This window comes from Heloderma suspectum, chromosome 9 (genome assembly GCF_057233095.1).
Source record: "Heloderma suspectum isolate Gila_16-S chromosome 9, 16-S_ref, whole genome shotgun sequence".
NCBI lineage: Eukaryota > Metazoa > Chordata > Lepidosauria > Squamata > Helodermatidae > Heloderma > Heloderma suspectum.
The window spans coordinates 39,432,850-39,460,727 of record NC_139466.1 but is presented as its reverse complement, the minus strand read 5'-3'; the positions used below and the strand labels follow the sequence as shown (position 1 = coordinate 39,460,727).

Sequence of the window (27,878 nt, the reverse complement as noted above, 5' to 3'; positions counted from 1 at the left end):
AGGAGAACTCCTCAAGAAGAAAGGACTGTTCAAGAGCAAGGCTCTCCTCCTGAGTTGGACTTTTGCCAGAGGGCCTGTAATGAACTGCAGCTGAGCCCTGAGTGGGGTTCAGGAAGATCTGGCTATATAAGCCTTCAGTTTCAGCCTAGCCATTGCTGGAACAACATCATTCTACTAGCTCCAGTGCCTTGTATCCCCGACCTTGCCTTTTGCATGAACCTCCGTGCTACTGACCTTGGACTCTTGCTTGACTTCTTGGACTGCATATTGTATCGGAGCGTTATCTGTGTTTTGACCTTGGCTGTGCCTCAGACCTCTCTTCTGGAAACTACCTATTTGCCTGGTAATACTGTGCTTCGACCATTGCTCGTATCTTGAACACTTCTGCCTTAGCCTGATCCCATACTTGACTGAAACCTTCGTGCTTGATCATTTACCTGATTAATTGACTTGCCTTTTGGATTTGTCCCTGTCCCAATAAATGCCCTAGCATAGAGACTTATCCAGCCATGGAAGAATAATACACCATCTAACACAGATGCAAAGAAATAAATGCCAAATGCGTTTCAGCTCTATAGTCTTCTTCAGTGACACATTTAAGGATTAGGCAGACTTCATCAGAACAGCATCTGATTATACTAGCACAGTATTTGATTATCAGGGCACAAGCTCATATAATTGAAAAAATACTGTAAATGCTCTTCTGCAAACTCCTCCAATAGAAAATTCCAAAGAGCAGTTATATATCACACTCGTATTCATCCATCTCTAAGGAAATAGATATTCATTGCCTTTCCTAGTCCTCCTATCCTCCATTACTGACTGAAAGGTCAACTGGAACAACTGGTCATACCTACAGAAGAGGAATTATGAGGCACACCATGGGGACACACCATGCTTCTCTGGGAAGTTCTGCCAAGAACTGATAGGCTGTTCCCCTGCTACTAAAGTAGGAAACAACACCTGTTGGACTCGGAGATGAGAGTACCATGCAGCAGGTGGGGATGAAGGGCTTATAAAAGAATGCATTGCTCTCAGGAGGAAAAATACTGAAGCTGGTAGAAAGTGTGTGTGTGTTCACATGTGCATGTGTGTATATGCCTGCAGTGCTCCGTTCTCCCAAAGCCTACTGTTAGCACCAACCAGGGAGGCTCCCCTCCCTGCAAACACAACACAGAGTTGGATGAACCCATCTGTTCAGCTTTCTAGAACATTCATTTTTTTTAAGCACAAGTTCATTCTGTCCTGTTTCCACATCAGTTTGCAAATATTTTTTTCTTTAAAGACTGCATGAAAATTCTTGGGAATTTTTGTATGCAATTTGCATTGTTTGCAAGCACTTTCCCATAATATATGCCTTTTTGTACACATTTTTGTATGTCATTTCCCCAAACGTATCCATTTTTGTATGAAGGGAGAGCTGCATTTCAAACTTCTGAGAAGTGTGAAAACCAAAGGATGATCGCACTCTGATTTGCATATTAGTTTGCAATATGCAAACTGGGTTGGTTCATATCAAAACGTGAACCAAATGGATTTCACCAAGGCTTGCGGCTGTCTCAGGTTAGCTTCTTCAAGCGCCTTCATGGACTGACCATGGCTGGGGAGAATCATTTTAGCTGATCCATGTCTGTCCCATCCTCTGAACTGAGTGATGAGCTTCCCCATTACTTCCCCTGCCTGCTCACTGAAGGGGCTGTCCCCTGTCATCTCTGGCAGCACAGTACCTCCATCCCTGAAGTCTTGCCCACAGTAACACATTTCTGAGCACATTCAAAGTGCTACTCCTTTGGTACCTGAAGGACCACCCTCTTCTGGATGAACTTGCTGTGGGTAACACAGTCCAGGAAGGTGTATAATAGACGTAAAAATATTTGAATCAAATACGATAAAACAATATCCTTCGTAGAAATTGCAGACTGAGAGGCAATAAAAAATTCCAGGGCCAATAGGAACAGATTTATTTTTTTTATCACAATTATTTCTATGCCGCCTTCCAGAAAACAAATCCTACCAAGACGGCATACAAATAACAAGTTCTTAAGCTTAAGTGTCTTACGCTGGTGCCCAAAGTATTGTAATGCTGGTGCCAGCTGTACCTCTTTGGGGAGGGTGTTCCAGCACTGGGGTGCCACGACAGAAAAGGCCCTCAGTGTGCACACAGTGCATCCCTGCTAAGGAAGGCACTTGGAAAAGGGCCTCAGCCGAAGTTCTTAAAGCCCAGGCAGGCTGGCATGGGAAGAGGTGCTACTTCAGCTGCTATACTGCTACCTGCTCTCCCAGCTCATTAGACAAGAAGCAAAATCACCCCAAGCTGCATGTGTACTGTGGTGAGCACCCAGTGGAACTCTCTCACCTTTTGGACTCAACCTGTGGCACATTTACTGCCCCAGTAGCTTGGCCACCACTGGGGCAGACCGAGCAGCAGGGAGAGCATGCGTCTCACTGAAACACTCCAAAGGACAGCCTTCCTCAACCTGGTGCCTTCTAGAATGGGTTGGGCTAGGGGATTCTGGGAGTTGTAGTCCCAACACATCCAGAGGGCACCAGATTGGGGAAGACTGCCATAGGATTTGCCATGGTGGCTGGTTGGTTAGTTTAAATTTGGGTGTTTAGATTTGGGGATGAATTCCCAAGGGCCGAGTATGTCTAGTACAAAGTAATAATACGAACAAGTATCCCCTATAAGGATTCTGGCATGGATTTTCCAGTAAATTTACTTCTGTTATTAAAATGAATGTCATACGTCCATTGCTCCTTCTGTCGAGTTTGCTCAGATTCAACGGACAGATGACTGTTGATCAGACGAAGCTGGAAACGTCTTTACTCGGTGAGGGGCTTAGCCACCAAACCATTTCCTTTCAAAGTGTTTTTCCGTGTAGTCCCTGTGGTATTGCACAGAGTTGGGGAGTCTTTGTGGGAGGTGAAGAGCTAGGTTTTCAGAGCCTTGGACACAAAGAGTCAGGAGGTTTCATCCCTAATGCTAGCCACCCCCAAAATGGAACATTCTGTTCTAACAGTGTATGAACATAGGAAGTTGCCTTATGCTGAATCAGAGCACAGGTCCATCTAGACCAGTTTTGCCTACTCTGACTGGGGGCAGCTCTCCAGGGTCTCAAACAGAGCTATTTCCTAATCTTAATACCCAAGGTCCTTCCAACTGGACCTGGGATCTTCTGAATGCAAATTCTGTTCTTTATACTACTGAGCTAAAGTGAGCCAGAGGCCCCTGGGTGCCACACAAGCACAGTATGAAGGTGATGGCCTTATTCTGTTGTTTGTCCCCAGCTCATGGTCATCAGAGCTATTCTGCCCACTGAACAAGGTGGCGGATCCATTCCAGCCTGCCCCAATCCAGCAGCCTGCAGATGTTTGGGACCTCAACCCCAATCAGCCCCAGCCAGCATCGCCAATGGTCAGGAATGCGGGGAGTCGTCGTCCAAAACATCTGGAGGGTACCAGATTGGGGGAGACTGCATTAAGCAATTGTGATGAATAGCTATGCTCACTGAATTTCTCCCAAAGCAACATTCAAAATGAAGAAGGAAATTCCTCATCAGGTGAAATCTCTTGGAAATGTAGAGGAAAGTGACAAAAGGTTCAATAAAGGTAGCAAAATGTCTTGCAGGGTTATGACAGCACAGACTAAGGTATATAAACAGGCTATGGTATATAATGTAATGCATCTCTTTTCCTGTTTTCCCTGCAACTATCAAAGGGAAGATTGGAGGAGCTCTCTCTGATTCCACTTAAGCACAGAGTGGAGTCGACCTATTTGGATGGAGCTCAGAGTGATTAAGCTGTTTCTTCCAGCTCTCTCTAGGGCAGCCACATTGCTCCGGTTTCATACACTTAATTTGGGCAAAATGAGTTTTTCTGAAGCGGCAGCTGGGCTATCACTTTGCAGATGGGAATGTTTGTTGCAGTCTTCTCCAGTTTAAAAAGACATCTGAAAGATTTGTCAGCACTCCACCTTCTGGCAAGATTTCTCATTCGATTCCATTTGGGATAATAAACAGCAGAGTACAAGGCTTGGCAATACTGTTTGCCTTAACATGGTGAGTTTAATTGTGGGCTGGTGTAAACTGGAGCAATTCCAACAGAGTCATCAGCCTCATTAAAAAATGGACCTGGGAGATCCAGTTAAAAGTACAGCTTGGAATGTTCAGGCTCCCTCCCTTTACTCATATAAAAATAACAAGAGATGGGGAGAAATAAGGACAACAACTAAATATGCTATTTCTTCTGCAGGGCAGATAAATGGATCCCTCTGAACAAAATGATGTAAGCAAAATTAAATACATCTGCTTCTACATGGAAATCACCAAGTTCCTCCAGACATGAACCCCCCACCCCACCTGCAAATTGGGGGATTCACCTGTTACTGTGTGGTGGGGTTTGCCTTTCAGCAGAAGGAGCCACCTTGAACCAAAGGAAGAGAGCCCCTTCTAGTTAAAGACCTTAGAAGCTTTGTGGCATCCATTCAGCAGAGGCTGGAAACAGAGCTGCTAATGTTTACACTATCCAGGGGCATGAGCTCAAAACTGCAGGTTTTGATTTTAGGCCTTTTTGAAGGCTAATAAAAGAAGAGGGTGTTGAAGTTCTCTGTACCAAGAAGGAGGGCTGACGAAGAAGAAAGTTCTACAGCTTGGCAAAGTGGAGGAAAGAACGTTTTTCTTTTCTTCATCAAGGAAGAAGGACCCAAAGCTGTGGAGTGTGTCACTGCTATTTGAGCAACGGCGCCCCTAGAAAAGGCTCTTAGTTGCTTCAACCACATTTTGAGCATCACTGCCTTGTTGTGGTGAAGGGGCTTGCGTAACTCAGTGAAGCCATAAGCTATGCCGTGCAGGGCCACCCAAGACGGACAGGTCATGGCAGAGAGTTCTGACAAAATGTGGTCCACCGGAGAAGGAAATGGCAAGCCACTCCAGGATTCTTGCCAAGAAAACCCCATGGAACATATCACAAGGCTAAAAAAGATGACGCCGGAAGATGAGCCCCTCAGGTCGGAAGGTGTCCAATATACTGCTGGGGAAGAGCAGAGGGTATTTCCAAGTAGCGCCAGAAAGAGTGAAGCAGCTGGGCCAAAGCCGAAAGGACACTCAGCTGTGGATGTGTCTGGTGGTGAAAAGAAAATCCGATGCTGTAAAGAACAATATTGTTTAGGAACCTGGAATGTCAGATCAATGAATCAAGGTAAGCTGGAGGTGGTCAAACATGAGATGGCAAGACTGAACATTGACATCTTGGGAATCAGCCAACTAAAATGGGCAGGCATGGGCGAATTTAATTCAGGTGATCATCATATCTACTACTGTGGGCAAGAATCCCTTAGAAGAAATGGAGTAGCACTCATAGTCAACAAAAGGGTGGGAAAAGCAGTACTGGGGTACAATCTTAAAAACGATAGAATGTTCTCAGTACGAATCCAAGGCAAACCATTCAACATCACAGTAATTCAAGTCTATGCCCCAACCACTGAGGCCAAAGAAGCTGAGGTTGATCGGTTCTATGAAGACCTACAACACCTTCTAGAACTAACACCAAAAAAAGTTGTCCTCTTCATCATAGGGGATTGGAATGCTAAAGTAGGAAGTCAAGAAATCACTGGGATAACAGGCAGGCATGGCCTTGGTGTACAAAATGAAGCAGGACAAAAGCTAATAGAGTTTTGCCAAGAGAACACGCTGATCATAGCAAACACTCTTTTCCAACAGCACAAGAGACGACTCTACACATGGACATCACCAGATGGTCAATATCGAAATCAGATTGATTATGTCCTTTGCAGCCAAAGATGGAGAAGCTCTATACAGTCAGTCAAAACAAGACCTGGAGCTGACTGTGGCTCAGATCATGAGCTGCTTCTTGCAAAATTTCGGCTTAAATTGAAGAATGTAGGGAAAGCCACTAAACCATTCAGGTATGACCTAATCATATCCCTTATGAATATACAGTGGAGGTAAGGAATAGATTTAAGGGATTAGACCTGATAGACAGAGTGCCTGAGGAACTATGGACGGAGGTCCGTAACATTGTTCGGGAGGCAGCCACTCAATCCATCCCAAAGAAAAAGAAATGCAAGAAAGCCAAGTGGCTGTCTGAGGAGGCTTTACAAGTAGCTGAGGAAAGAAGGGAAGCGAAAAGCAAGGGAGAAAGGGGAAGATATATCCAACTGAATGCAGAGTTCCAGAGAATAGCAAGGAGAGACAAGAAGGCCTTCTTAAATGAACAATGCAAAGAAATCGAGGAAAACAACAGAATGGGAAAGACTAGAGATCTCTTCAAGAAAATTGGAGATCTCAAGGGAACATTTTGTGCAAAGACAGGCATGATAAAGGACAAAGAAGGCAGGGACCTCACAGAAGCAGAGGAGATTAAGAAGAGGTGGAAAGAATACACAGAAAAACTATACAGGAAAGATCTGAGTGTCCCTGATAGCCATGAAAGTGCGGTCACTGAACTTGAGCCGGACATCCTCGAGAGTGAAGTCAAGTGGGCCTTAGGCAGCATTACTAACAACAAAGCTAGCGGAGATGACAGTCTTCTAGCTGAGCTATTTAAAATCCTAAAAGATGATGCTGTTAAAGTGCTGCACTCAATATGCCAACAAATTTGGAACACTCAACAGTGGCCACAAGACTGGAAAAGGTCAGTTTACATTCCAATTCCAAAGAAGGGCAATGCCAAAGAGTGTTCAAACTACCGCACAATTGCGCTCATTTCACATGCCAGCAAAATCCTACAAGCTAGGCTTCAGCAGCATGCGAACCGAGAACTACCGGAAGTACAAGCGGGGTTTTGAAGAGGCAGAGGAACTAGAGATCAAATCGCCAACATTCGCTGCATCATGGAGAAAGCAAGAGAATTCCAGAAAAACGTCTATTTCTGCTTCATTGACTACGCTAAAGCCTTTGATTGTGTGGATCACAACAAACTGTGGCAAATTCTTAAAGTGATAGGAGTACCAGGCCACCTTACCTGTCTCCTGAGAAACCTGTACGAGGGACAAGAAGCAACAGTAAGAACCAGACATGGAACAACCGATTGGTTCAAAATTGGGAAAGGAGTACGACAAGGCTGCATATTGTTGCCCTGCTTATTTAACTTAACTCATGTTTCATCATGAGAAACGCCGGGTTGGATGAATCACAGGTCGGAATTAAGATTGCCGGGAGAATTATCAACAACCTCCGATATGTAGATGATACCACCCTAATGGCAGAAAGCGAAGAGGATCGAAAGAGCCACTTGTTGAAGGTGAAAGAGGAGAGTACAAAAGCTGGTTTGAAACTCAACATTAAAAAAACGAAGATCATGGCATCTGGCCCCATCACTTCCTGGCATATAGAAGGGGAAGAAATGGAAGCTGTGACTGATTTTATTTTCTTGGGCTCCAAGATCACTGCAGACGGTGACTGCAGCCATGAAATTAAAAGACGCTTGCTCCTTGGGAGGAAAGCTATGGCAAACCTAGACAGCATAGTAAGAAGCAGAGACATCACCTTGCCGACAAAGGTCTGTGTAGTCAAAGCTATGGTTTTCCCAGTAGTAATGTATGGCTGTGAGAGCTGGACTATAAGGAAGGCTGAGTGCCGAAGAATTGATGCTTTCGAACTGTGGTGCTGGAGAAGACTCTTACGAGTCCCCTGGACTGCAAGGAGGTCAAATCAGTCCATCCTAAAGGAAATCAACCCTGAGTGCCCATTCGAAGGACAGATACTGAAGCTGAAGCTCCAGTATTTTGGCCACCTAATGCGAAGAGAAAACTCTCTGGAAAAGACCCTGATGCTGGGAAAGACTGAAGGCAAAAGGAGAAGAGGACGGCAGAGGATGAGATGGCTAGATAGCATCACGGATGCAATGAATATGAACTTGAGCATGCTCCGGGAGAGAGCGCAGGACAGGAAGGCCTGGCATGCTATGGTCCATGGAGTCACGAAGAGTCGGACACGACTGAACGACTGAACAACAACAAAGGGGTTCATGTCTCCACTAGGGACTGGGATTACAAGCTCCTTCCCCTTATGTGGCAGGGAGCATCATTGGTGGGAAAAGACGCTCTTCAGGGGACTGAACGCACACTTCCAGTGAGGCAGTCTATAGGGCAGGGGGAGGTTGTGAAAGGGGTTCAGCTGGAATTGAGGCAGGCAAAGCCTATTCACAACAGGCTGTGCCTGCACTGATTCTGCTCACAATAGTTTAAGCAGAGGTGTTCCCCTATGTAAGTCTCCCTGATTAAATTGTCACAACACCACAATGCTAAGCTATTCCTTTTTAGGTCCTCATTTAAAAGACAGGTTTGGTTATTTATGTCATGTCATGTCAAGGGATTGTCAACTCTACATTTGTGAATGTCCAATTCAGCATCATGGTAATCAGTTCTCTGTCTAAGTGACAAACTTGCTATAGTACACTGTATAATTCATTTCTTAGTCGCCTTTCAAGACCATAGTCTTTCCAAGGTGGCCTACAGCATAAAAACAATACCAAAACATAATAATAAAAACATAGCAGATTATATATATATTCCAGTTTCAACAAAATACAATTTCAAATATCCATCAGCAGCAAAATGCTTTTAAAACTTTCAGTTAAAACCCTCCTGAAAGCCAGCCTCTTGGGAGGGAATTCCATAGGGTAAGAGACACACCTAAGAAGGCACTCTCTCTTGTGCCTGCCACCCTTAGGGCACAATCCTATGGAAATAGGTGACTGCCTATCCAATGAAGGCAGGAGAAGCATGGAGGGGATCGTTCCCTCTGTGTTTCTCTTGATCTGCATTTGCGGCTAGACAGCTGATTTCAGCTGTCTAGCTTCAGGAAGGCAGAGCGGGGGAGGAGGCTGCCGGACGACACATAGGATATGTCATACCGGCATTTCCGCCTGGAACGTGCCCCGTTTGGGCCTCTCTGCACTCCTCTTCCGAGAGGGGAGCACGGGGCCATTCTGTGCTGCCTACGAGGCAGTGAGGAAGGGGGGAAGGTTGGTTCTCCGGGAACCGACCTCAGAGTGCGGGCTTTGAGGTTGGTTCCCGGAAAACCACATATCCTATGCCCGTCTTGCCACTGACTAGTGGCCGTAGGATTGCTCCCTCCCTTATCTTCATGGTGGGCCAACGAGCAGGGCTTCTGGAAATGACCTTAAAACTCCCTCTCTCCCTCTCTCTCACACAATCTCTCTCTCCTCTCCAGTCTTCCTCAAATTCTCCTCTTTTAACAACAACAACAACAACAACAAAAGCTCAATCATAAAAAAGAAAATGATTGTACTACTGGTACAAAACACCTTGACACTGGGGAGCAAACTGGTTACTGCTCACAGCCTACCCACTGAAGCACGGTTCTTCCAAACTCAAATACTGTGGCTTCTCCTTCATCTCACAATTTTCAGACAGACAAGCAACCCCTTCAGGGCCTTCTTGGTGGCTGCTTCCAGGTTCTGGAACGGCCTGCTGAGGAAGGCTAGGTTGGCCTCCTCTCTGTTGTCCTGCAGGCAGGCAAATACTTTTTTTTATTCAGGCAGGCCTTTGGCATGTAAGCCAGTCTGTTGCTGACAAGGTATTTTAATCGGTTGGTGCAGCTTATTTGGTTTATGGTTGTGTTTTTACTTGTGTTTTTAATTTATTTGTTCTTATGTTATGCTTTAATTAAGATGATTAGGATGTTGTTGTTAGCCACCTTGAATGCCATTCTTTGTCAAAAAGGAAGGATACAAATTAAATAAATGCATAAATAAACCCCCAACACCATTCACATGCTATGTTAGGTCATCTGTCAAGGGCTCCTTGGAGGGCTCTCAGTCTAATCCAGTAGCCAAGTCCAGACACAGACAAAGGGATTCTTTTCAAAGCTTTATTCTTCTTTTACAACTTAACAGCTCTACAGGTAGCAACTAGATCTGAGCAGCAGCATCCCTATGCCCTAAGTTAGAACAGTTGGTCCCCGTTTGAAGGGCAATTACTGGCAGACCCCTGAATATAAGGACTAGGGAGAATCCCTCCCCTTTTCCCTTGGATCCTCTGGGCGCAACCGTTCTTTGAGCGTGAACCATTTGGCGCCGCTCTCTGCGTCTGCGCCGCGCATCCCCCCCAGTCTGCTATCTGTGCTGAGTCACTCCCTGGACTGCTTTCTAAACTAGGAATGTGGGTGGGAGGAATCTCCGTCAGCTGTTGGTCCTGGGAAAAAAGGAGCGCGCTCCTCTCCCAAAGGAGCGACTGCTCTTCCTCAGCATCAGAACTACTCTGGGATTCTATGGGCTCAGTGTCCACCCTGACATCATCAAATGCATGGATACAGTCATGCTAGTCACTGCCCTACAGTTACTGAACTCCCCTTGCTTGGAACAAATCCAAGTCTGAACGATTAACCCCCCCCCCCATCTTGGGCTGACATATGGTGTTTGCATTAAACTGATAGCGGCCAAGTGGATTTTTAATGTTTGCTATGATCATTTCCCCTCTAATTGGCTATTTGTGCATGCTTAAATATGCCTAGGTGGGCCAAGAAACTAAGTAAATACAATAAGCAGCAGAGGCCATACCAGGTTTTGATTTTACTATGTTTTTATTGGCCCTGAAATACTAAACTGTGTTTAGACATTTCATTGTGCATGCACAAGAATATTCCCAGTTATCTGGCAATTGAAAATACTACGTAACCCAGCCTATGTTAGGAATGGGAATTCTGTGGTGTTGATATTATGATGGGATTTAGATACTTTAGATTGGTATTTATTGTTATTTATTTAACTTATATCCTGCCTTCTGGGGGGGAAAAAGCAGCTAACAATAAAATACAGATTAAAAACAAAACCTTAACTAAAACATAACATAATAAAACAAATGCATTACAAATGCAGTTACAAACACAACAATACAAGAAATAAACAGCGCCATCCAGTTTGAACTGCCTTCAGCCATAGACCAGTTTATCATAGGGTAGCCATGTGTCCTCTTTTACAGAAGACAGTCCTCTACTCGAAAGGGTGGACAGCAGGCTGAGCAAGGCACAGATCGCCTGCTCACGGTCTCCACACTACGGTGAGGTGTGCTGTATTTCTAGTTAAATTATAATAATCATTTCTAAATGTGCATCTACAGATATACATTAGCATACGTAAATTTACATGCAAATTGGCATCTTTTTTGGTCCTTTTTGGTGATGCATGTCCTCTTTTCTGGCCATTCACAAGTGGCCACCCTAGTTTGTATGCCCCAAACATGGCTGAATTAAAACCTATTTGCCTGACAGCGGAAGGACAACAGAGAGCGGGCCAACCAAGCCTCCTTCAGCAGGCCGTTCCAGAGCCTCGGAGTTGCCATAGAGAGGGACCACTGGAATCAGTAGGGTGGATCCAGCCCTTTAATTAAAAAAATATTATGTGGTAGAAGGGAATTCACATACTGCCTTTCCACTTATACAAGTGATGAGGGCTGCTAACAAGAGGTAAAAGATCAATGTTAAAATAATCAAAACAACTTTAAAAACAACAACATATAATCAGACCAAGATGGCAGATAAAATAATCCCAAATAGAGCTTCAGCTATTGGGCAGTATAGAAATGCAATAAATAAACAAACAAATTACTAGCTGACCAAATTAAACACCTGCCTAAACAGAAAGGCCTTAAGGAAGTACAGCAAGACAGTAAGGAGGGAGCTAGATGGATCTCCTGGACAAGGAGTCCTACAGCCGCTACCGGGAAGGGTACTGCTACCAAGAAGGCTCTCTCCTTCATCCCCCCCCCTCCACATGTGGCTCAGATAATGGCAGATGGCACAAGAGAGCCTCCCTAGTTGACCTCAGAGGGCAGGGAGAATCATATGGGAAAAGGTGGTCCTTTCAGTACTCTGGATCCTAACAGTTTAGGGTTCTAGAGCAGAAGTGGGGAACTATGTTTCTGCCAAGGGATCATTTCACTATGGGGTAATCTGTCAGGGGCTGCATGCTGATGGTGGTAAAGGCTGAAGCCAGCGTTAGGTGGGGCCATCACATTTTCTGCCTTCCTCTCTCTTCCTTTCTGATACCCTCTTCTTCCCTGCCCGGCAGGCTGCTGGATGAATGATAGGCCACTCTTGCTGGAGGTTTTTAATTGTGTTTCTAATTATAATGGTTTTCATAGTTTTAAACTGTATTTTAATGTTGGATTTGTTTGTGAACTGCCCAGGGAATTTATGTTATGGGGTGGCGAAAGAAAGAGCTTTTGAAATTAGGCTGAGGTTGCCCAGCCCTATTATAGAGGTAACAACAAGTATTTTGAATTAAGCCCAGAAATGTGTTTGTTGGCAGTGCAACTGGAGGGGCAAAGTGTCACATGTTCAAAAAGACAGGCTCCAAACAGATTTTTTTCATCGTGGCATTTTATGCTATTTATTCATTGTATGTATCCCCACTCCCACACATGGAACCTCCAGTGGTTCTCCTGTCCAAACCACTGATCAGGCTACATCTGTCCAATCCCAACAATGCTACAAGCTCTGTCATCTCCAGACAGTTCACTGAGCCCCTGAATTTCAAGTGCTTGATGAGGTGGACTGGAGAAGAGAAAATGCTTTCAAAATTCCCCCAATCTGAATGTCCTCCTTGAATTTTTAGAGATCCAAATTAACTAGTCTTGTTTCTGAAGTGGAATAGATGCAGTAGGGCTTCTCCACTGTTCAAGTTCGTGTGTGCATGTGAATGAGTTTGTGTGGCAACACCCCATGATATAATCCTCAATCTATTTGTCTTTTCTCTATGAAAAGTTGTCTGTATTTTTAAGAACTTCTAAGAACTGTTCTAATAAGGTAGAGTCTCTTTATCTTTTTAATGAGATGGTTATAGCTATTTTTTAATAGAAAATGAGATGGTTATAGCTATTTTATAGGGATATTAATAATTGTATGCCTTTTCTTATCTTAGACTTCATATTTTACTGTACTTTTATTATACTTTCATAATTCTGATGAGGTGGTGTGTTTCACATTTATGACAATAGAAGTAAGATGGGAGGGAAGCAAACCCAATGTGATGGTACATAGGTCTGAACGAAGATTGTGTGTGTGTGTGAGTGTGGTATTTTACCAATATGCAGAAGCACATTAGCAAAGTACCACAGAAAAAGAATCCTAATCATATCAAAGTTAGAGTGTTTCATCAATGCACACATGCACACCGGTAACCCAGGGAATAGGGGAGAAGATGAAAATGAACTGAGGGTGAACTGAAAGCTGTGGTAACTGTGTATGCTCCAGTTCTAGAATGAATTGTAGACATGCTCCAAATTAAACAAAACTAAGGAGCAATTGAACACAGGACAGAGCAAACTAGAAGAACAATAAAGGAACAGAATTGTGATGTCTGTGTGTGTGTGGGGGGGGTCTCATTCTGCCTCTGTGAGTGTCTGTTTGACTTCCTCTACAACTTCCATGAATAAAGGATAAAGATCAGCCTGTAGCAGTTCCCATATCAAATCAGGCCTGCCCGGGGGGAGTGGGGGTGCGTGCGCGAGCATGTGTGCGCGCGTGCATGCGATGTACTATCAGATTACAGTGCTCAGCTCAACCCAGAAGAAAAAGAGAGATATAGAGAAAAGACTTGACAAGCCACTTGACTGTTTGCTGGCCAGGGAGACAAACAATATGCTCTGTAGGTCTGAGAGGTCCAGAATCCCAGAACACTGTTCAACACTTTCCTCCCGCCCTGGTCCTTAAATAGAGCTGCAGGTTGTTTGCCCATGGTCCATAATGACCTTTCAGGAAACCGAAAAACAACAAAAATATCTTTATGGTTCTGTTTTGCTTAAGTCAAGCCCTGCCCAACTTTACTCCAAAGTAGACCCAGAATACAATTTAATTTATCAGCTTTGTATCCCTCTGTAATTCCAAGGAATTCAGGGTAGCATATATGCATACATGGGGTTAGTGCTAGGAGAGCATCCAAGTACTCACCCAGGAAACTACTTGCACCCTTTAAGCATTAAAGCTGAACCCCTGGAACCCCTTGAAGGGGTTCTCTGAATGTTTGATTTTAATGTCCAAAGGCACGATGCCAGCTGCCTCTGGATGCTACCCCCATTCCTGTTGTTACTGGAGCTCTCCTCGTCCTGTTACCCACTCCCCCTTCTTCAGGGCGAAGCTTTTTTAGGGGAGGGAAAAGGGGTAGCAGGTGGAAAGCAGGGTGGGTCCAACAAAATAGAAGTGGACCATGCCTGCCTCAGTTCTGCTCACTGTAATTCAAACAGGGCCACTTGCACAGTCAACCACCTTTGATTCAAATGCTCATCCAAGGGCTGTCTCACTTGATCCTTACGAGAACCCTGTGAAGTAGGTTAGATGGAGAGAGAGTGATTTGCCTAAGATCACCCCCTGTGCTCCCTGAGCAGGGAGCTGAATTTAGGTCAACTAGTCATATTCAGCCAGCAACCCAGTGATCTCTCTGACAATTTTAACTGAAAACAAAATAATCAAGAAGATGGCTGCATACCTCACAAATGTCCTTCAGATGTTTGATATAGTGGCGCTCTGTACTCATTATTTCATTAATTACATTGGCTCTCATCTGGTCTCGGTTCTGGAGGGTTCTACCGAGACAGAGGCAGTCAGCAGCATTTGGATCCAGGTGTCCATTCTGTACTTCACTCGTCCCTTCCTCCACTCCATCTTCTTGGTTGACCCATAGCTGTAGGGAAAGACAATGCAATGACATTAAATTGGCTTTAGGATACATCTTCTAGTACTCAGCTGTTCTTACAGCTCTCCCTAAATGTTTTCAGGAGGAATTTGAATCCATGGTAGACCCTTGTCCTCCTTAAAGGAACCCTTCATGCCTTTGAAGGCTATTACTTAGCCATCCCCTCCTCTTCTCCAACTTAAACAAACTCAGCATTTTGACTGGCTAATGTGCAAAATCCCATGTGGATGGTATCAACTTGTGCACACTATCCACGCCTTGGTGTGAGTGTGCACACTTGCCAGTCATTATGCACATTGGCCAGTCAACTCACAAAATGTCTGGAATATAACTCTATCTTAGGTGATCCATTAAATTAATATGTTCAAATATGAATATAATAAGAAAAAGCAAAGGCTAGAAATGGAGAGCCTGTGAAAATGTATTTAAAGATATTCTGAACCCAGATTTAAACAAGCGATTTAAATAAATAAATAATATGTGTATTTGTTTGTTTATTACATTTATATCCAACCTTTCCATTAAAATAGTGTTCAAGGCAGCTAGCAATAAATTAGTGATAAAATAACAAAATTATAATTAAAACTCATTAAATAGAAATGCACCCAATAAAAGCACAAATAAAAGCACACCAGTAAGAAAGTAATAATAGCAGCCACCCTTTAAAAACCCACTTTAGTAACAAACCAGCTTAGGGCACAATCCTATGCATGTTTAAAGGGAGAAAAAAGCTGGCTGGGGAATGCTGGGAGTTGTAGGACTTTTTTCTGTCTAAACATGCATAAGATTGCGCCCTTCGATGCCCAAAGCCTGTCTGAATAAAGATGTCTTTGTCTACCAGTGAAAAGGCAACAAAGATGGAGCCAGGGAGTGAGCTCCTTGTAGCAGCCACCAAGAAGGCCTTATCTTGCATTCCCACCAGATGTACTCTTGACAGTGCAGGACAGAGGGAAGGGCATCTCCCAAGGACCTTAAAACCCAGGCAGGCTCCTATGGGACATTGCTAACTTATCCTCCTAACTTTTCATATCAGGAACTATCTCTCCCATTGTCCAGTAAATCTGTTATATTTTGAACCTCTGATGTAAAATACATCAATATGTATATAAAATATGGCTGCAATCCTGTGCACACCTGTCCACACATAAATCCAAGTGATTTCAATGGGAGTTGAAGGTGCTTAATTCTGCTGAGCAATGGCGAAATCTGTCGATTTCAGTTTGTCTGTTTTTTATTTTTCCAGTCTTAAATTCAGTTCATTTCAAATTTTACCAAGCTTAATTTGGGTCCATCCTGAATGTTGAGAATTTCTTTTCTTTTTAAATTCACATGAAAATTTGTATGGATGTTTGCATTCATTTCTCCTAATGCATGTATCTGTGAATACGATTTTGTCTAATATGCACATTTTGGCAAGCAATTTTTCTAATATAATCTATATTTTGTGTGCATTTTCCCCTAACATGTCTTTTAATATGCATTTTTTGATTGGAGGCCTCTGTTGCAAAATTTGTAGAAGTGGAAATTTTGAAGGATAACGGAGTTTCAGTTCACATATTGGTTTGAAAATGTGAAATTAGGTAAATTTGCATTAAAATGCAAACCATGCCCCATCCCTAATTGTGCCAGAGATGCATGCTAAGGTCCCAGTTGAGAGAAATGATTTGGGTTTAAGTCCTATTGAAATCAATGGGACAGGTTAGTTGCAGCAAAGACTCTAACTACATCTTACACTGAGTTCTGTGATTCTTTCCACCATATATATATATATATATATATATATATATATATATATCCTACAGCAGCAAGGGCAAGCTGCAAACTGGAGTGCTGGAAGGTCACTAGGGCCATGTTTCCACGACAACAGAAGGAGAAGCTAATGGAGGAGTACCGTATTTTTTTTTTTTTTTAAGGAATTGGCTTTGTTGTGAGAAGGGCTCCACAAGCAAATTCTCTGGACCAGTAAACATCACTTCACAGAACATACTTCCTAGTGGGGCTGGGGGCTGGAGTGAACATCATCTGACTGACAGGGGCTGTTCAACCAATAAGAGAGGCTTCCCCCTCTCCCCCTTTCTCCTTTCCCCTGAAAGTCCAGATGCACCTGCATTTCAGGAGCAAGCCTCATTGAGCACAATGGGAGTTACTTCCAAGTAGACACACACATGCTTGTGCTGGGAAGGGGTGGGAGAACACAAAGACAGAAACCATCCCCCATTTTAACCCGCAGGATCTCTATAAGGAAGGCAATGAATAAAAGGCTCGAGATCGCCCTTAATCGCACTTAAGGAATTGGGCTTTGACATGTGCCATGTCAATTGAGGGGCTACTCTGTTATTTTTGTGGCCAAGCCTCATTCAGCACAGTGGGAGGAAGCACCCCTTGACTGGGGACAGGGTGAAAGGTACACCCCTGGGCAGGGCTAGCATACCCGAGGTCAATGCGGGGGTTGGGGCACACAGCAACTATAATGTGGAGAGCCCGACTTAAGGGGAAAAAAATCAGACTTTAAGCATTCTCAAGAAATCCAATTTTTCCCTGATAGGCTCTAGGTGGCTGTTAGATGGCCACGACGTCATCTATCCCTAACAACCTCAACATGAAACTGGACTGGCTGGGAGTAAATCACTGGCGGAAACATCCCCCTAGGAGAGGGACTGCTTAACCCTTTTTTCTCCAGTCTTTTTCCATTTCAAAATCACTTTCCCCAAGCTGCTTTTTCACCTGGGTGGGGCGGGGGCAGGAGGAGATACAGCAGCCAATGGCCATGCTAGCAGGGAATGATGGGTGTTGCAACCTGGCACATCTGGAGGGTTAGGGAAGGCTGACATGAGGGACCATCTGGTGGGTGAAAAAGCAGGTTAAGGAGGGTGAATTTGAGCTGATAACTCAGCCAAAGGGGAAAGAGTTAAGCAGCCTCTCTCTTTTTCCACTCACCCTTCCTCCACTCAGGTGCAACCTGACCATGGTTAAAAACAAACAAACAAAATAAAATCCTTCAGAAATAAGAATCATGGAACTCCACATAAACTGTGGCTGAAGTCTAAGGTATCATTGCTTTCAGATATCTTATGTATTTATATTCACTTACTACTAGGTAACTGTTTAGGATTGCAGTCTAATTTTTCTCTGGATAGGAACCAAACTGCACAATCCTATGCCTGTTTACCAAGATGTAACTTCCACTTCATTTAATGAGGTTTATAAACTAGTGTGTTCAGGACTGTAGCCTACCAGTGCTGTCCTATATATGCTCTACTCAGATGTACATCCCAGTGAGTTCAATCTGGCTTTCTCCCAGGTAAGTGTGTATAGATTGCAGCCTACATTTATTAAACTAAGAATTCAGCCCTTTAAAGTTTTGTTGATTTTTGACATCTATCCTTTAGTTTTGTTCATACCACCCTGACATTTGTATTCTTATTTCTCCTGCTCCTGTCTCCTCTTTGCTTCCTCCAAGACCTCTAAAATATTGACCCAAAGGTACAGCCAAACCTGAAACCAGATTGGTCTAAAAATGTTCAACAATTCCTAAATCGAAGCAGTATGAAGGGGAAATAAACCACAAAAACATTATGTCAAGTTCAGCAATAAATACACAGCATGGTGCTCTTTTACTTGCAAACTTCCTTTCCTCCTTAAGTGAAAATGATTGCAGCAAATGTAAAAACTCTCTTCATTAGTATTCAGTGCCCAAGTTGCAAAAAGCACACAGACTAAGAAAAGCACATAAATTATACTCTGCATTGAAATGTATTTTAACAGGTGTTCAATTTTCATAACCTAACTTATTGTAAGAATGAAGCTGCTGCTCCTACATTTGTTTACAACATGTACCTTTGGAATGGCTGTGCCTTTTTAATTTGCAAAAGGCTCCATCAATTCGTTTTTCTACAATGTATGTTCTCAGCTTTCTCCAGTTGATTGCTATATTTTGCCAAACAACATTCCTTTTATTACTGTGCCAGTGTTTTCTCTTCCTACAGAGAGCTTTAAAGGTCAAGAAATGGGAGATCTCAGGGACGGCCCACCAATTTTCCTAACAGTTAGATTTAAAGATGCAGTGAACATAAAATAGCTTACTTTCAAAATGAAGTGGAAAAGTTACATGATGGCCCTTTTAAGTTTAGGCATCACTTTTAGAAAATTTGGATAATCAAGGAAAAGAATTACTGTAAATAAAAATCCACTGGATAGAGAAGAAATTAGAAATGGTCCTTGAGAGGTCCTATTTGTACGATCACTGGATTTCTTTGGGCACCCGATTAGGGCCATTGCACATATTATTCAGAAGTAAACTTGGGTCTGCTACAAGTGTCAGAGGGCTCTAGCCAATTGCAGCTTCCTGATAAATGCATCAGTATGATTAGGAATGGACAAGTCTGTCAGTTTCAGTTTCTCTTAGTTTCCCATTCTTCCAGTCTTGAACTAGCTCTGTCCTACCTCCATATCAGAGAATTGTTTAAGCTTAGCACAAGAATTTGTATGCATTTTTGTGCACATTTCTCCTAATATACACATTTTTGTACACAATTTTGCCTAATATAAGCATTTTTGGAAGCAGATTCCCATAACATAATGCATTTTTAACATTATTTCACTAATATACACATTTTTATATACATTTTTGATGGGAGAACTCCGTTGCAAAATTTGGAGAAGGGTGGATTTCAAGGGATAACTGTTCACACTTAGGTTCAAAAAGGCAAATTAGATAAATGTGCATTAAAAAGTGAACCAAATGAAGCCCCCCCCCTCCCATTCCTATGTATGATACACATTTACAATCATAAAGTGCAGCTTTCACTTTATATAGAGAGCTTCGGCTATTGGGCGGTATAGAAATGAAATAAAAAATAAAAATATATATTTTTAGCTATACACTTCACACATCTTTGGTGTACACTGAAAAAGTGTGATGTACAAAGTGGTGCCTCACTTGGCTTGTGAAAGCTGCTGATTAAAAGAGGGACTTTACACACAGTTTCATGTACTTTTCCCCACCCCTGACTCTTTTTTAAAAACTGAAACAATACAAAAGCGGCTTTGAGAAGTTGTGAGTTTAAGTGGAGGAACAGCAATAGGGCGGAGAGGGGGGCTGTTTAGCTCTTTCTCTTCCACTCACATTTTCCTCCATCCCAGTTGTATTTACCCTCTGGAGAAACATAGGCAGTTTAGGGAGATTTGGAGGCAATCTCACCACTGTTCTTCTGTTTAACCTTGCAGCCTCTAGAGGTTGTTTTTGGTCTTTAAAAAAGAAGTTGGGGGAAACTCACACACCACTGCATGTAAAGCAAAGTTTGGTCTTGCTATTGTGCAGTTCCAGCCAGGTTCACATGTTTATAATTAGGCTTTGTCTACCTACAGTTTTACTGTTAGCTGCATTTGATTCAGCAGCGAGTTCAATGTGATCCATTCCAAGCAAAAGAATGGGTTAGGAGCAACTCCTAGGGGCATGGCTGCACTGCACCTATTGTGCAAATCAATCCCATGTGGAGGAGGACCTCTGTCGATGGCGCAGGTGGGGAAAACCTGACGGCTGCCCTCTTGGTGAAACTTAACTCAGTCCCATGCAAAATGCAGGATTTGGCTTTGCAATTTGGCAACAACTGACCAAGTAGAAAAGCAGTTTTCAAAGTAACACAAGCCCTGAAAACATGGCAGGAAGGTGCTGTTGCACTCATGTCCTGCTTGTGGGTTTCCCACAGGCAGCTGGAAACCAACTATGAACAGAATGCTGGACTAGATGAACCATGGTCTGATCCAGCATGGCTCTATTTATATTCTTATGACAGAAGAGAACACAGAAAAGGGATGTGTGGTTCTACTCCGTGTTAGTTCTCCTTCAGAAAGCCTTGTTAGGTGGAGGTGATGCCTAGAATAAGCTCTGCCACAATTCCTCAGCTGTGTGTCTAGTGAATGGTCTGGGGGCAACTGTTGCTTCAGCACTGCTATGCTAAGCAGGCATAGACCTGGTTAGTTAAATGCTACATAACATGCCTCTGCTGGATTCCAGTTGAGATATTCAAGTACCACTGTACCAAATACATTTAATCAAAATGTCAGAATCCATTGTTCTGGAGTTCCATTTCCAGAACCTTGCAAGCGAGGGGGGGGGGTATTTTGGCTTCCTTTCTGTCTCTTTACACACCAAAATTAAATTAAACACACCAAAACTAAATTATAAAATGAACTCCTGCCCCAAAAGGCATCCTATTTTTTTAACATATTTTTATTTGTGCAATCGCAAAATGGTGTAGTAGTACAGTTCTGCCAATGTCTTTTTAATTAAAAAAAGTATACTTTTTTTAAAGGGTTAAAACACTCCCTCCACCCCCACCCCAAACTTTTAGATGCATGCACAACATCCATTCCGACTTCCCAATATTCAGGCATCCTGCACAAACTCGAGTGCAGCAGAACCAAAGAGATGTCAGAATCTCTAAACAACTACATAAAGGATTTGCTCATCACTTCTGGTTAGTTCCCTGGATGGGAGATGAAACCACATATAAGTACAGGTTTCAAGTATAATAAATAAGACAGCAATGCTACGGTCCCTGGGAGAGCATCTCAGGGACCATCGGAAGGCTCAGAGACAGCACTCTGACCTTGGAAGGGGGAGTTGGAGATCAACCCCATACCCTTCTCTGTCGCAGCCAGCGCAGAGAGAAATGTTCCTGCTGCCTCTCCGAGGTCAGAAAAGCAACCTTGGAGAGGAGGAAAGGGGGAGCTCCAGTGGGCAGGGAAGGGAGGAGACTGGAGAGGCCAGGATGCAAGTTATCCTGAGTCTCCTCCATCCTCCTCCCCCGCCCCCGAAGTGCCCTCGCTAGACAGGGTAAAAAGCCCATCTAGCAAATATCATCCAAGACGGAGGACAGGGAGGTGAAGATTGCCTCCACCGCTCCTCCCGCCCTGCCGGCTTCAGCCCAGCAAGGTATAGGAAACATGGAAGCCTCCAAGTTCAGGGGCTTCTGAGTGGCAAGGGCACAATAGATAGGATCGTGCCCTAAATTATTGAAACCCCTCACAATTTTTTCTGATGTACTGGAGGAACTTCAAATCGCTTTCGATTTCAATTCAAGTGACATCTCAAACAAGCATCATGGACACACGGACACACACACACACACACACACACACAAACATATTGCACCCTGAGAAATGATATATTTGGAAATATATTTTAGCTTCTCTCTTCAAGTTTTGCCAGAGAAGGAACTCCTAATTGTTCTTCACCTGATATTTTGGTGACAGCTTGTTTGTTTTATTTTTAACATTTATTTATAGCATTTGTACATCATTTCCCCTCTGCCTCTTCAATGCAGTTTACAACAGAAGAAATTAAAACACAGAAACCATATAAAATAATCAATATAATCAAGCCACAAACATTACAAGACAATAAATGAAAGCCATAAATTATCAAGTCAGAAAAACAAACAAATAATTCCTCTAGGAAGCCTGATGAAGGTGTTCAGTTTGACACCCCTCCCACTCACCCCACTTACAAGCAAGGTTCTCCTTCCCTGGCCATAATTTTGCTACTTACTCAAGCCTAGCTTTCCCCCATCCCTTTGGTGCAGATACAGTCATATAAAAACATGAATAATCTGCAGTTTACTTATGTGGGGCGGGGGGAGAAAGGGCTCTAGGTGCCAGAAAAATGAAAGATGAAAACATGGTCTGAAAACAAGAAATAAACTTTTCCCGTTCCACCAGCCCTATTTATTGATGCAATAAATCACCCAAGAGCATAAAGTGAATGAAAATATTTCCAATAGATGTTATCCTAGCCTTGCCCAACATGGTGCCTCCAGATGTATTAGATGAGAACTCCCAGCATCCCCTAGCCAGCCAATGCCAGCTGGGGGATGCTGGGAGTTGTAGATCAACACATCTGGATGGTGCTAGATTGGAGAAGGCCATGTTATCCTGTGCAAACTTTTGTCACTTCTACATTTGTTCACTCACGAGTCTGTTCCATCCTATTTCCATATTTTTAAAGAAACCCCCCCCCCCCACACACACACACACAATTAGCTTTCAATATTCAATTAGCCGCCTTGGGTTCCTTGCAAGAGGAAAAAAGGTGGGGTATAAATGCAATAAATAAATAAATAAATAAAATATGCACTCTAAACATTTTGTCTCAAAACACACATTTTAAACATATTTTGATACATTTTTGAGTCAAGAAATATGCTGGAGCATTTAGAAAAAGCTGGATAATTAAGTTTGATCCACACATTAGTATGGGATTATCCTGAGCAAAAAGCTTAGTGAGAGCTGATAACGCAGCAAAAATCTGGGAGAACACCAGGGACCTATATACAGGCAGTTCCTGATTCAGCAGTTGAAGTTGGCTCAGTTTCTTCAGTGGCTACAGCTGTCTCTTCCTCCTCCCAAGCAGACCCTAGCTCCCAAGTAGACCCTTCCACCTGAGTAAACCCTGGGTGAAAGGGTCTTTTGGGAGCCAGGCGGGTGCTCTGACAACTCTGAGCATCCCACCTGGTTCGTCATCACCTGTGCTTTGGTGAGATGAGGGAGGAGAGTCAGGAACCACAGCAGAGCTTGGGATGGCTCGAAGGGGGTCTTTGGGACATCATGTGAGGCATCCTTGCTGTGGGACTGCTCAGATTGCCCCATGTCTTCTGTGGGGAGGAATCCTAATCCTCCTCCTCCAGAGAGGTCTCCCCTGGGCTTGGGTCAGCCAGGAGCCTGACAGGGAGGTGCAGATCATGTCAGTTTGTACTGGAATTCACAAAGACTGAATTCCTCAAGCAACCCTAGTCTGATCTATAATCTGAGTAGCCACTTGAGAAGATATCAGCTCATTACTGGTTGCTTCCCTGACCTTGCCTTGCAACTGGTCCAAGGCTTTTCTTTTTCCAGGGCCAGTGAAAGGGATGGAGCTGGCATCTGGGGTCAGCATCATTAGACACCTGGACCATGTCCTACCATCTTCCTGTTGAAGTCAGCTGTGAACTGCACAGGACCTCGGAGAGAGAGGAGTACCCTGCTGCTTGCCCCAGTACTGATGGGGAGTACTCCAGGGGAATCAGAGAAGACTTGAGGTTAGCTGACCACTTGAATAGGATGCAGAACTGGAGAAACAATTACATCCTTATTGGTCTCATCCCCAGGAGCAGACCTACCAGTTCCACTCCCACGAGCACAGATAGCAGGGGGATCAGGGCCCTGATGGCACGTCAGAAAGGGGTAGGGCAGCAACACCAGCTATAAAGCTACTCAGTTGAAGCCTAACTACTGCTGAAGCAACATCTAACTTTGCTCTGCTCCCTGTTGGACAGTTTTCTGCTATTCTGAATCTCCTGAATTTTGACTCACTGGACAACTTAGGTTAAGGCATGATATTGAACCACATGGCAAGAGTGGCAGGAATTGTATAACACAGAATCATAGAATAGTAAGGCTAGAAGGGGCCTACAAGGCCATCGAGTCCAATCCCCTGCTCAATGCAGGAATCCAAGTCAGAGCATCCCTGACAGGTGGCTGTCCAGCCTCATCTTGAACACCTTCAGTGTGGGAGAGCCCACCACCTCCCTAGGGAATGGGTTCCATTACCAATGCCCACACCCCTGAAGCCAGGCCACTACTGATCCCTAGAGCCTTCAGGCCCTGTTGCTGTTCCTCCTTGCTGTTGCTCCCTGTTCAGCTGACCTATCCAAGAGTGCAAGTACACAATGACAAGAGTGAGGAGATGAAGCACCCTCCACTTGCCTTGCACTCTCCCTTTGGGAGATATTTAGAAATGTATTCATTTAGAAAACTTATACCCTGCCCTTCCAATGCATTTGCATCACTCAGGGTGGCTTCAAAACAAGCAATTCCATAAGTAAATAAAACAACAGCATAAAAATGGGAAACAGGCTTGGTAGAGAAAAACTTTCTAAGATGAGGGTCTACTATAGCCTCCCCCAATTTGCTCTACAGAAGTTTTGGACTTCAACTTCCTTCACCCCCAGCCAGCACAGCCAATGTTTGAGAATCCTAGGAGCTGAAGTCCAAAACATCAGAAGGGCACTAGGTTTGGGAAGGCTCATCTCCCACATAATAATGCTAACTAACAGGAACAGCTAGGACAGCAACACTGGTCAGCAAAACATAGCAAGTGAGGGGGACAAATGGATCGCTTGGGATAAAGACTTCCACGGTCTGGGTGTGGCCACTGAGAAGACCCTCTCTGCCTCGTCTGGTCATGCAGATTGGGCTTAGAGCAGGGTGAAGAACACGAGGCCCTCCAAATATCATTGGACTGCAACTCCCATCAGCCCTCGCCAGCATAGCCAATAGTGAGGGATGATGGAAGTACCAGTCCAACAACATCTGGTGGTCCAGACATTACCAATCCCTGGCCTACAGGGTGAGTGATTGCACAACGGAGGAGGAGATGGGCCCCTTGGAGAGCACGGGCCTGCTGAGGGGCAACTTGCCCAAAGGCCCTCCAAAATCTGAAGCCAGAATTGGAAAGGGGGAAGAAATCAGAGGGCCTAAGACCTATTGCAAGTTGTTCCTCTGGTATCCTTCTACCCTGGTGTTCCCTCTGGGCGAGATTTCCCCCACCTTCCTGGGCTGTGAATGCCACTCACCTGCTCATGCTGTTGCATCCTTAGAAAAATATAGGTAGCTGCCTTATCCTGAGTCAGAGCATTGATCCATCTAGCCCAAGACTGTCTCCACTGTCTGGCAGTGGCTCTCCAGGGTTTCAGGCAGGAGGTTTTTCCCCCGGCTTCCCTGGAGATGCTGGGGATTGAACCAGAGACCTTTTGCATGCAAAGCGTGTGCCCTGCCCCTGAGCTATGGCCCCGTCCTTGGCTCGGCATCTTCACCCCTTACAAGGGGCAAAGTGTTCCAGCGTCAGCACATCACTTCATGCTCAGGAAGCACCAGAAAGGGCCACCGCCAGTGAAGGCTCTCCCAATATGACTGACCCAAACCAGGGTCTCTTTTGTATGCCAGTGTCTCCGGGATTTCTGAGAGCAGAGGCTCATGCGAGTTACAAATATTACCCGCCCTGCATGTTTCTGCATGAGACTGTTGAGGCACCAGGGGTCTTGAACTGGGGGCTCTGGCAGCAGAGCCCAGGCACCTCACCTCCTGGGGCAGCTCTCAGGCAGAGGGGGCTTCCCGGCGGATCTCTGCTGCTCTGCAGTGCCACCCCTCTCATAGCCAGAGATGGCGCCAGGCTTCACCAGCCCAGTCAGGCTGAGTGGCTTGAGGAGCCAATCGGGGCCTGGCTGACCCTATAGAACTGCTGCTCCTTGCTTGGTTTCTCTGTCTGAGCACCTTCTCCGAGAGAGATCATTCTTGCCTTGCCTGCTTGGAAACCTGGCTCCCATCCCATCTTGGAGGAGATAATCTGCCGCAGGCCCTTTGGAGGCATGTCTCCCGGCTTCACCCCTTACATGGGGCAAAGTGTTCCAGCGTCAGCACATCACTTCATGCTCAGGAAGCACCAGAAAGGGCCACCGCCAGTGAAGGCTCTCCAAATATGACTGACCCAAACCAAAATCTGACCTCTGACCTGTTCGGATGGCACCATTTGCTTCTGACCCTGCTGGGTCTTGACAGCAATTCACTGTTTCAGGCAAAGCCTCACATCCACTCTTCCCCAGTCGTGGGTACCCCAGGGGTTGCCAGACCACAATGCCCATCAGCCCCTGTCTGGGATGATGGGTGTTGTAGGCCAACAACATTCAGGTGTCTCAAGTTTGGTAAACGCTGGCGTAGAGCAGTGACTCTGCAGAGAATGCATAATACTGTTCTATGTCTGTATATACCTGAGGTGACTGAATGACCTAAACCCAATACAAAGGCTTGGCAAAATTACTTGTCCTCTGATGGGGCTGATCTGAAGGAAGGAAGGCCAGATTTGTGAATCATGCAGAGACACAGTGGGAAGCATCCTCTGTAGCTGGATCCTTTGGACCATAATTGATTTCCCATAGCTCAATAGTGTGCCATGGCCCACAGTTTGGGGATGATTGCCATACACTATTTCTTATTAGCAAACATACACAGATGTGCCTGTGCACATATGGAACCTTTCTGTATTTTAGTGGATTTGATTCCTAATATTATGACTGTGTCAGAATTGAACTGGAGCAAGTAGAAGCTTAAGTGAAACAATAAACGAACACTGAATAAAAACCTTGCAGAATGACACCTTTGATTCTCCCCACCCACCCAGTTACATAAGAATTCCATTTCCTGACTACTAACACGTTGTACCTTTCCTGGGATAATACAGCTGAGAGTCAGTTTGAAAGTCTTGTGTGATGAAGCAGAAATGAAATGTGAAGAACATGGCTGTCGGCTCCTGTTTTTGTGTCCTACTGCATCTAAGGTGGAATGGGGGAGTCAGACTGCAAAAACACTTCCTCCACAATGCTGAACCTACCAGGGGCAATGCTAGGGTCAAACAGGGGCACTGTAGTAAAGGGCAAAGCAGAACTTTTACCTGGCAGTCTCTGAACAAGTCCTTTGTGTCCAGTGGCAATGTGAGCCACTGAGATCTAAAGAGGCCTTCATTTTTATTTATTTTTTAAAGGAAGAATCGCACCATTCCATGCAATGGAGAGCTACACCTCTGGGCTTCTTCCCAACCGAGCCTTGACAGAATTAGCCTAGAGACCTGTTTTTAGCAATCAGAGATGCATTCTAGCAGGTAATAATAAAAGAGCTCAGTGCAATGGAGAAGTATTACCAAAACACAATTGGTGCTAATGATAGCTTAGAACTCAAACCCAGAGTTTGAGCTCACAAAATATAAACAGAGAATTCATTATTTAGGACCATAGGAAGCTGCCTTATACTGACTCAGACCCTTGGTCCATCTAGCCCAGTATTGTCAACACTGACTGACAGCAATGGCTTTCCAGAGTTTCAAGCAGGATTTTTTCCTACCTGGAGATGCCAGGGACTGAACTTGGGATCTTCTGCATGCAAAGCAGATGCTCCATGACTGAACTACGGCCCCTCCCCTTCTTTAATTTCTGCTCGTGTTCTCTATTTTCTCAGCACTCAGCTTCCCAAGTATATTCCTGCCTCCATAGTACAGCAGCCTCTGTAGATGGATCCACAGCTGTAACTATGGGTTGCCAATTCATACATCACACCAAACCGTGGTGGTTGACACAAGCCATGATTTGCAAACCTACTCCAATCTATGGCTTCTGATA

The 27,878-nt window shown here is 44.4% G+C and overlaps 1 protein-coding gene across 3 annotated transcripts in view; it reads right to left on the bottom strand.

Annotated features, from left to right (window-relative positions):
* The window catches only part of ARHGEF9 (Cdc42 guanine nucleotide exchange factor 9), a 371,451-nt gene that overhangs the window by 71,388 nt on the left and 272,185 nt on the right, over window positions 1–27,878 (bottom strand). For all 3 annotated transcript variants that reach the window (XM_084814164.1, XM_084814167.1, XM_084814165.1), the window contains exon 6: window positions 14,467–14,661. In XM_084814164.1, the coding sequence (XP_084670290.1) occupies window positions 14,467–14,661 (195 nt within the window). The remainder of the gene's footprint in view (window positions 1–14,466; window positions 14,662–27,878) is intronic.